This window comes from Orycteropus afer, unplaced genomic scaffold (genome assembly GCF_000298275.1).
Source record: "Orycteropus afer afer isolate SDZICR_OR568_19922 unplaced genomic scaffold, OryAfe1.0 scaffold00049, whole genome shotgun sequence".
NCBI lineage: Eukaryota > Metazoa > Chordata > Mammalia > Tubulidentata > Orycteropodidae > Orycteropus > Orycteropus afer.
In genome coordinates this window covers 11,533,179-11,543,438 of record NW_006921636.1, presented here as the reverse complement: position 1 = coordinate 11,543,438, position 10,260 = coordinate 11,533,179, and the positions used below count along the sequence as shown (strand labels likewise).

The 10,260-nt window shown below is 44.4% G+C and overlaps 1 protein-coding gene across 1 annotated transcript in view; it reads right to left on the bottom strand.

Moving 5' to 3' along the window:
* The window catches only part of TP53TG5 (TP53 target 5), a 5,187-nt gene extending 1,538 nt beyond the window's left edge, over positions 1-3,649 (bottom strand). Inside the window, exons 1-4 of the mRNA XM_007938448.1 lie at positions 3,602-3,649; positions 3,245-3,319; positions 2,919-3,049; positions 1,381-1,902 (exon numbers count right to left, since the gene is read on the bottom strand). Coding sequence (XP_007936639.1) covers positions 1,381-1,902; positions 2,919-3,049; positions 3,245-3,319; positions 3,602-3,649 — 776 coding nt within the window. The remainder of the gene's footprint in view (positions 1-1,380; positions 1,903-2,918; positions 3,050-3,244; positions 3,320-3,601) is intronic.
* Between the last annotated feature and the right edge of the window lie 6,611 nt (positions 3,650-10,260).

The window sequence follows — 10,260 nt, the reverse complement described above, 5'->3', positions numbered from 1 at the left end:
CATAAATAAAATATAAACAGAAGTATATTCTAGACCAAGGATTAGCTGAGGCTAATCTTGCACAGACATCAATAAAATACCTCCAGTCCTTACAGAAACAATAGAAGACAGACACAGAGTAATCCCTCACAGACAACCAGACACCTTGGGAGAGAGATGCAATAGATCTACTGTCTCAGGACCATAGTACTGAGGACACCAGACTCAATTGGCACAACAAAACACATAAAAGCCTTGCTCCACATCCTACATTGGTGAGTAGCGACTGGGGTCTAAAAAGCTTTCAAGCGGCCATCTAAGATGCAGCTAACTGTCTCCTAATGTCGGAATCCATAGGACATGATGGCCCTCGAAACCAGAAGAACTAGATGGTGCCCGGCTACTAATGCCAACCACTCAGGAAAGGATCAAATCTGGAGATCCTGGATAGAGTGGGAGGGAAAACATGGAACAAAATCCAAAAACTCAATAATGACCAGAATTACTGGTCAGATGAAAGCTGGTGAGACCCCCATTACTATGGCCTTGGAATAATTGTGCACCTGGAATAAAATGCACCCCCAGGGGCTGGCTCTCAGCCAGTTAACAAGATGTACACGCAGACCACTGAACACAGGATGACACACCCACATACTCTATGGTAATACATCCCTTACAGCAATAGCCCACAGGACAGGAGAGGACTAACATTCAAATTGAGGAATTCAAGCAGGAGTGCATAAATATGAGGGGCACAGGAGGAGGGTTACAAGGTAGGGAGGGGAGGAGACTGGGTTAGGGTTGGACATGGTGAATAGGGAGTGAAACTAAATGCGCACGTAACGTTGAATGTAAAACAAGCTCTTAAAATTAAAAAATTAAAAAAAAGATATATAACAGAGGGTTGATTTGGTCTAAGACAGGAAAGGATGTGGCAAAGCCCTATTTGAACCCCTCCACTTGACCCCCCACATACACTTGACCCCCTCCACATACACATTTAGAGATCACTAAACCTGCTACTCTACACACTAAGTAGGAATCGACTTAGTGACAACTAAGAACAGCAACAAACCTGCTTACTTAGACCTCTGACTGTGAGCCTCTGAGCCATAGCAGTTGCCACCCCTCCTGAAGCTTCCAGGCAAAGGATAGGCCACCTGAGAACCTTCACTTCCATTGCTCCTCCTTCCCTAGAGCCCTGGTGGATCTGGAGAGGCCCCAGGCTAGCACTGCCCTGCTGTGTGGCCTTTGCAATGGCTTCCCCCTCTCTGGGCTTTCTTCCTTGGGTATGAAGGTGGGCCCTCCTATAGCTGCCAGCCACAGACTCCCGGCCTCTGAGATCCTGAGCCCTCCGACCCCGGAGCCTGCCTCTCACCCTGGTCTGGCAGCCGTCCTCACGCCCTGTATGGACGGCGCATGGGCAGCTCCAGCGTTGCGGAGCAGTAGCGCGTGCAGCAGCGCTTGACCAAGCGCAGGGTGGAGGCTCTGCACATCACCCGGGGCCCTGGGAGGCGGATGCGGGTGGGCAGCCCCTCAAACCAGATCCACTGGTCAGCTGCATTCCGCTTCTTCATGTCTCCCATGGCACTTCTGAGGTGGTAGGTCTTCAGGAAGACCACTCGGGGACCTCTCCTGGATACTTGGCTCCCCAGAGCCTTAGGGCAAGTGGTCAGGCCAGGACCCCTTGATGTCCTTGGGACCTCTGGCTTCACCTGCTCTTCTTTCTGGGGCACTGCTTCAGGTGACCTCTTTGCCTCGCCCCTCACCCCTGACCCCACGTTGGGCTTTGGTTTCTTGGGCTTCATCTCCTTAGGCTCCTCTATGGAGTCTGATTTCTTGGACTCTCGCTTCTGCTTGGGACACCTAGCCTCCTGGAGCTCTTCATCATTTTTTTTCACTTTATTGCAGACGTTGTTGTCCCTGGAGGGAGAAGGGAGATAGTCAGTAGAGGTGGACTAAAGCCCGGGTCTCCTAGCCCAGTCCTGAGATGGATGCCATGTAGCCAGCTCTGGGGAGCCTGTTAAGAAAGCTAGAAAGGGCCAAAGAGAACCTTCTATACCAGACCTTGTACTTGGTGTTAGGGGATGTGACAAGTATTGGCAGAAGGGCTGGGAGGCTGGGAAGGGGAAAGACGGCACTTAGTAATTAGGACACCTAGGAATGTATGTCATCCGTAGCTGCCAGTAGGTCAGGGGTCTGCCTCTCTGGACTCCGATGAGAGGGAGAATGAGTCCAGTGTTTTGTTTTTCTTCACCCCCCAAATTGTATTCCAAGAAACCTCAGAATTCTGAGGAGAGGCCTCAAATATCCCCCCTGGGGGCAAGGGACAGAATGAGAACAGCATCCCTTCTCCCCTAAAACCCCTGAGGAGCTGAAGAAGGTGAGCCTCAGTGAGAGGAGCTGACAGTCCGACCTCAGGGCCAGGTCTGCAGTGAGCTTCGGTTGCTCTGACTTGAAGGGGAGAGGCAGGCGGAGCAGCCTTCCTGCTCAGTGTCCCAGCTTTGGATGCTCCATAATTGGATGATTATGACCATGACTCTGCTATCAGACAGCAATGACTTCAAATCCTACCTCCGCCACTTACCAGTTGCATTAGCTGGGACAAGTCGCTTCATTCCCTGAGCCCAAGCTTTACCTTTGGTAAAATGTTGTTGTTATGTGCTGTCGAGTCGGACCTGACTCATAGTGACCCCTCCTTGGGTTTCCGAGGTGGTATCACTAGGGAAGTAGATTGCCCAACCTTCCTTCCAAGGAGTGCCTTAGGCACTATGCTACCAGAGCTCCTCATTGGTAAACTAAGGCTATTTAAAACCTTTCTCAGCAGAGTCTGTGAAAATTAGACCTGTTTTCTGATTCCTTAGCACAATACCTGTCCCCAGTGAAGATGTCATTTCACCATTGAGTTTATAGTGGGCCCATGGATGGGCCAAGCTTACCCAGAGGAGATGTGGGGGATCTTGGGAACTCTAAACAGTGAATTCCAACACCTTTTGGCCAGGTTGTGCAGTTCTTGGATCCGGGGGTTCGAGCTCTTGAGTAGCTTCAAGAGGGATAAGTTTTTTAACACCTGTCAGGCCCGGGCAACCAGAAAAACAGAGGCTTCAGTTCTCTTGGGATAACCTTCCACTCCCCACCCTGCCTGTGGCTCAGCTCAGCTCTGGACTGGGCCTATGACTCTTTCTGGGCCACTCAGCCTGGCAACCAGTAGCAGCACTGTGTGGGTGCTCAGGGCCTAAGCTGGGGCCAAAGTGGGACATCTCACCATTTTCAGTCGATTCTGCTCAATTACTTTGCTGACAGAATGCTCTCTAATGCCATGTGGTTCTTCATCTTGCATCTGATGGGCAGAGAAAGAGCTAAGGCAGGAGGAAGCCCCTTGAGTGCCTCCACCATGCCTGGCCATTTGGCTGAGCATGGTTTGACCAACCCTAGACCAGGGAGTTCTTGTCACCTTGGGTTGGGAGCAGAAATGGGGAGACCATTCTAACTGCTGACCTCCCTTCACCCCTCATTTCTCCCTTTCCCCCAGGCTCAAAGACCCCTGCCCTGGGTGTGGTTGGACTCTTCATTAAGGCCTCTACGAGGAGGCTCACCCCCAGGGTCCAGTACAAAGTCTAACCTTGCAAGCCACTCTATTCTTGGGCCTCTTCTTTGCTGATGGACTCATGCTGGGGCTGTGAGGCCTCGAAGACAGAAGGAACAAGGGTGTACCAGGCACAGCCTGTGCCCTGCCCCTCTCAGTTCAGCCAGCACTCAGGCTGGGCTTCAGGATGGTTGTGCTGGAGCTCCTAGAGGGGGGAGCTGTGACATCACTGAAATGTGTGACAGCAGCAGGGCTGGGTCTCCACGGAGTATGTGTGTGGCAGGGGTGGAGGGTAAGGAGGAAGCTCCCGTCTGTGGAGAAATCTAGTAGGTGCCAGGCAGCAGCATACGTTGTCAGAACTTCTCTGATATAAGAGGATTGTCCCTTCTTTTTTTAATGAGGCAGCTAAGGCTCAAAGAGGTTAGATAATTTACTCAAGGCCACACAGCTGGATAATATTAGAACTGGAAACCTAACCCAGGTCTGACAGGTTGCCTGTGAAACCAGGGCTTCCCAAACTATGCTCACCTAGTCAGTCAGGCTGCATTTGTGGACTGGGTGCCTGGCACTTGTCAGGTGCTGGTGTAAGTCCTGGAGTTAAAAGAAGTTCTTATCCTTAAGGAAATTGGAGTCTTGTAGAGGAGGAAACAAACTGTGCTTGTAAATGTTTATTAATTGGCCTTCTGGAGAAATGTATGTATGTGTGTATATATGTTTTATTATACATTTTACTAGTATAAATTTACAAACATTAGTATACAGTACTCTGTATTATAAATTCCGTATAGTCAGATTTACTTGAGTTTTGCCTAATTCTTGTCTCTATAGCCAGTCTACGGGTGTAACTGATGAACAAGTGTGGTTCTAACATGAATGTTGATATTTTCATTTACATTCACAAGTAAGATGAAAGTAAGACAACAAAAGATTTCAAGTTTACTTATTTGTCAATTACGTTATCGATTTAATGTACTTAATTGGATCATAGTTTTTAAATACTGGGAGTGTATTTTCTCAGTTTTTTGTGCTATCCACAATATAACCACTAGAGACACAACACATGGTCTTAATCTGTATTATTAACATTGTCTCCATTTCTTTCTTAATTGTAGACCAAGGGATGGGTAATTTTTTCTGTAAAGGGCCAGATAGTAAATAAGTTAGCTTTGCAGGCCGTAAGGTCTTGGTGGCAACAACTCAACTCTGTCATTGTACTGTGAAAGTAGCCATGGACAAATATAAATGAATGGACATGGCTGTGTTCCAATAAAACTTTATTTATAAAGACAAGTGGTATGCTGGATTTGGCCTGCTTGATGTGCGGTAAGTGGTTTTGGCCTAGTTTGCTGATACTTGGTCTAGACAATCAACAAAACAATAAATCAAAACTTGCTTTGTCATGCTTGTCTCTTTCACCACAGTCAGTTTCAAGCTACCAGTGTGATGTCACTGAACACGGAGCTGAAAGAGATGCACAGTTGCCCTCTGTTACGTATTTCTACCGTACAGTTACACATATAAATCATCTCAAGAGGATAGATAATAGTACAATGTAGTGAAAAAGAAAATAGGAAGTGATGACCTTGAGCATTTTTTAACTCTTAAAAATATTTTATTTTTGGTGAAAATATGCACACCAAAACCCTCTCCTATTCCACAGTTTCTAGACATAATAGTCAGTGGCGTTAGTTACATTTGTCACATTGTGTCAGAATTTCTTTATTTCTGTTCTAATTGTTTGCCTCCCATTAACTTTACTTCCCTGCCCTCAAACCTAGTCATCTGTCCTTTAAAATAACTGTTGACCGTCTGGTCTAATACAGATAATTTTTAAAAAAGAACAGAATACTCACGGGTGAAAATCTTTACTTTTTGAATGAAACTGTTAGTAGTTTAAAGGTGACTTCAGGGGATAGTTTCAAGGTTTCAACAGTAACTCAAAGCCAGGGTCTTGAGGACTCCTCCAGCTTCAATAAGTCCAGTAAGTCTGGATTCTTTGAGAATTTGAAGTTCTTCACATTTTTCTCCCTTTCTGTCATTATCTTTGTTTTCAAGATCATTTATTTAATTGTAACTTTAGGTGAACATATATATATATAATTATTTTTTTAAATTGTGATTTGGGTGAAAGTTTCCAGAGCAAATTCACTTTCCATACAGCAGTTCACATACACTTTGTCTCATGACATTGACCATAATTTACCGCAATGCAACAGCTCCCCTCCCACTTCCTCCCTATAGTTACCTCTTCCCAGTGTCCATCCCTCCATGTACTCCTCCCTGAGCTGTCTCCTTGTGCATAAACAGCCCTTCTTTCTCCCATGATTGTTCTCTCCAAGGAGTGTATCTACTTGAGGTAAATGTTCAACTCATATGCCTGTCTTTTTTTTGGCTGGAAGCCACAGGTGTGGGTTCAGTTCTAGACCTGAAGGGCAGCTAGGGGCCATAGTCTCAGTGGTTCCACGAGGCTCTATCAGACCAGCAAACCTGGTCCCTTTTTTTTCCCAAATGATTTTGAGTTTTGTTCCACATAATTCTCCCTCTCTATCCAGGATCTCCTACATAGATCCCCCTCCGAGTGGTTGATAGTGGTAGTGGGGCACCATCTAGTTCTTCTGGTCTCATAGTCGTATAGGTTGCAGGTTGCATGGTGTACCAGTCAGTTGTGAGAATTTCTGTTTTCTTTATGTTGAAGTGTAATCCATCCTGAAGACTGTAGTCTTTAACTTTCATCAGTAAGTGCTTCAAGTCTTCTTCACTTTCAGCAAGCAGGGTTGTGTCATTTGTATGCCTGCATATGCTACATTCTTCAGATAGTCCAGCTTCTTGGTTTTTTGGTGCCACCATATAGATTGGATAAGTATGGTGAAACGATACAACCCTGACGCACACCTTTCCCGATTTTAAACCATACAGTATCCCCTTGTTCTGTTCAAACAACTGCCTCTTGGTCTATTTACAGGTTCTTCATGAGCACAATTAAATGTCCTGGAATTTACATTCTTTTCAATGTTAGCCGTAATTTATTACGATCCACACAGTCGAATGCCTTTGTATAGTCAATAAAACACAGGTAAACATCTTTTTGGTATTCTTTTCTTTCAGCTAAGATTCTTCTGACATCATCTGATATCCCTCGTTCCATGCCCTCCTCTGAATCCAGTTTGAATTTCTGGCAGTTCCCAGTTGATGTACAGCTGCAACTGTTTTTGGATTATCTTCAACAAAATTTTACTTGTGTATGATATTAATGATATTGTTCAATAATTTCCACTTTCTGTGGAATCACCTTTCTTTGGAATAGGCACAAATATGTATCTCTTCCAGTCAGTTGACCAGGTAGCTGTCTTCCTAATTTCTTGGCATAAAGGAGTGAGTGCGTCCAGCAAGCATCCATTTGTTGAAACATCTCAGTGAATATTCCATCAGTTTCTGGAGCCTTGTTTTTCACTAGTTCCTTCAGTGCAATTTGGACTTCTTTCTTCAATACCATTGGTTCTTGATCCTATGCTGAAATGATTGAACATCAACCTATTCTTCTTGGTAGTGACTGGGTACTCTCCATCTTCTTTTGATGCTTCCTGCATTGTTCAGTATTTTGCCCATAGAATCCTTCAATATTGCAACTCAAGCCTTGAATTTTTTTCTTCAATTCTTTCAGCTTGAGAAATGCTGAGCATGATCTTTGCCTTTGATTTTACAACTCCAGATCTTTATATGTTTCGTTACAATATTTTGTCCTTTCGAGCTGCCTTTGAAATCTTGTGTTCAGCCTTTCACTTCATCATTTCTTCCATTTACTTTAGCTACTCTCTGTTCAAGAGCAAGTTTCAGAGTCTCTTCTGACATCCATTTGGTCTTCTCTTCCTTCCCTATCTTTTTTTAAAAAAATATATATTTTATTGAAATATAATTTATGTATAGTGACCTCTCCTATCTTTTTAATGACCTTTGGCTTTCTTCATATGTGATGCCCTCTCACAACTCATTCATTCTCTGGTGACTAGTGTTCAGTGCATCAAATTTATTTTTCAGATGGCCTCTAAATTCAGGTGGGATATACTCAGAATCATATTTTGGCTCTTCGGGGCTTGTTTTAGTATTCTACAGCTTCAACTTGAACTTGCTTGTGAGAAATGGACATTCTGTTCCACAGTGAGCCCCTGGCCTTGTTGTGACTCATGATATTGAACTTCTCCATTGTCTCTTTCCATAGATGTAGTTGATATGATTCCTGTGTATTCTGTGTGGCAAGGTCCACATGTATAGTCACTGTTTATGTTGTTTAAAAAGGGTATTTGTAATGATTAAGTCATTGGTCATGTGGAATTCTATCATGTGATCTCCTGTGTTGTTTCTATTACCAAGGCCATATTTTCCAACCACTGATGTTTCTTCTTTGTTCCCAACTTTTGCATTCCAATCATCAGTAATTATCAATACATCTTGATTGCATGTTTGGTCAATTTCATACTACAGAAGTTGGTAAAATTCTTCAGTTTCCTCATCTTTGGCTTTAGTGATTGGTGCTAAATTTGAATAATATTGGTATTAACTGGTCTTCTTTTAGGCATATGGATATTATCCTATCACTGACAGCATTGTACTTTAGGAAGCTCTTGAAATGTTCTTTTAGACGATGAATGTGATGCCATTTCTCTTCAATTGGTCATTCCCAGTGTAGTAGACCAAGTGATTGTCTGATTCGAAATGGCCAATACCAGCCCATTGCAGTTCACTAATGCCTAGAATATTGATCTTTATGTGTTCTATTTCTTCTTTTCCAACTTTAGTTTTCCTAGATTTATACTTAGTACATTCCATTTTTTGATTATTAATGGATGTTTGCAGCTGTTACTTCTCATTTTGAGTTCTGCCACATCAGTAAATGAATGTCCCCAAAGCTTTACTCCATCCATGTTATTAAGGTCAACTCTACTTTGTTGGGGCAGCTCTTCCCCAGTTCTATTACAAGTGCCTTCCAACCAGTGGGGCTCATCTTCCTACACGATATCAGACAGTGTTTCTCTGCTATTCCTAAGGTTTTAGTGGCCAGTTTTTTTCAGAAATGGACCTAGCCATGTCCTTCCTCCTCGTCTGTCTTGGTTTGGAATCTCTACTGAAACCTGTCCACCGTCACTTTGCAATACTGTGGTGGCTTGTGTGTTGCTATGATGCTGGTGGCATAGTTTCCAGCATCATAGCAACACACAAGCCACCACAGTACTACAAAGTGACAGACAAGTGGTGGGTATCTATCTATCTGTCTGTCTACATGCATATAATGTTAGGTGCCATCAAGTCGACTCTGACTCATAGCCACCCCATATACAACAGAATAAAACACTGCACCAGCCTCACAATACCTGTTACACCTGAGCCTATAGTTGCTGCCACTGTGGCAAACCGTCTTGCTGAGGGCCTTTCACTTTTTTGCTCACCCTCCACTTTACCAAACATAATATTATCCTTCTCCAGGGAATTTATACATGCATATATATATTCGTTTGAACCCACCAGCCACTTCATAAAAGAAAGATAATGCTATCTGCTTCCATAAAGATCAGTGAGGGTTTTTTTTTTTTTTTTAATATTTATGTGTATCTCCATCTCTATGTCTATATATATTTTAATGATGGCTGTGCTTAACAGCGGATAACTAGAAATGTAACAATTGCCTCTTGGTAACCATCATGAGCCAGCTTCAGCATCCCACTGTTACATCGTATGGAAACAAGTGCTAGGAGAAAAGTAAACAGGATAAAGAGGATGGTGAGAACAAAAATGGGGCCTTTGTTAAGAGTGGTCGAGGAAAGATTCACCAACATGGTCACATTTGAGCAGAGACCTGAAGGAAGTGAGAGGAGGGGAGGGTGGTGGTGGTAGGAGAGGAGGGCAGAGAGGGACTTGTGCTGAAGGGTTGGGGACAGATCATGGGAGGCTTTGTAAGCACTCTGGCTACTCCGAAGCCCTGGTGCCTAGCTAACCACATCAGAATCATCTGGAGAGTTTGTGGATAACACAGCTTCTTGGGCAGCATCCCAGTCCCTCAGTACGCCAGTCTGATACCCAGCCAAGTTTGGAAACCACTCCACACCATATTGGTTCTAAGTGGGAGAAGTATACACGTGTGGGGAGTGCTTAGTGCTGCCTTTCAGAGCAAGCCTACACTGTGGGGATTTCTAATGTGGTTAATGTCCTTTATTGTTAAAATAAGGGTGGAGTGGGGAGTTTAAATTGCTGCTGTGGCCCAGGGAAGAAACCAGGGGGTGATTTGGAAGGAAAGACATGGAGGATACTCCTTCTCCCTTCTCCCTCTTGTGTACTCCAGTACTCCTTGGCCTCTGCCTGCTTAGGCACCCCTCTCCTGGCTGGTATAATCTCAACTCTTGTCAACTGGTCTCTCATGGACTCTGGCTGCTCAGAGGCTCTGTTGCCTAGTGGACTGCATCAGAATCATCTACACCTGCCACTCAACCCATGGCCTCCAAGTGCTGGGGACTCACTGAGTGCTAGGGACTGAAGGCAGCAGTGTGATGGGCAGAGCATACCCCTCCTCAAGAAGTGGACAGACCAAGGGGAGATACACTGGAGCATCAGCACCTGGGACAGGGATTTTTATATGTTTCATTCATTTTAGAGCCTAGAACCATGCCTGGCACGTTATAGATGCCCAATAAATGTTTGTTGAAAAA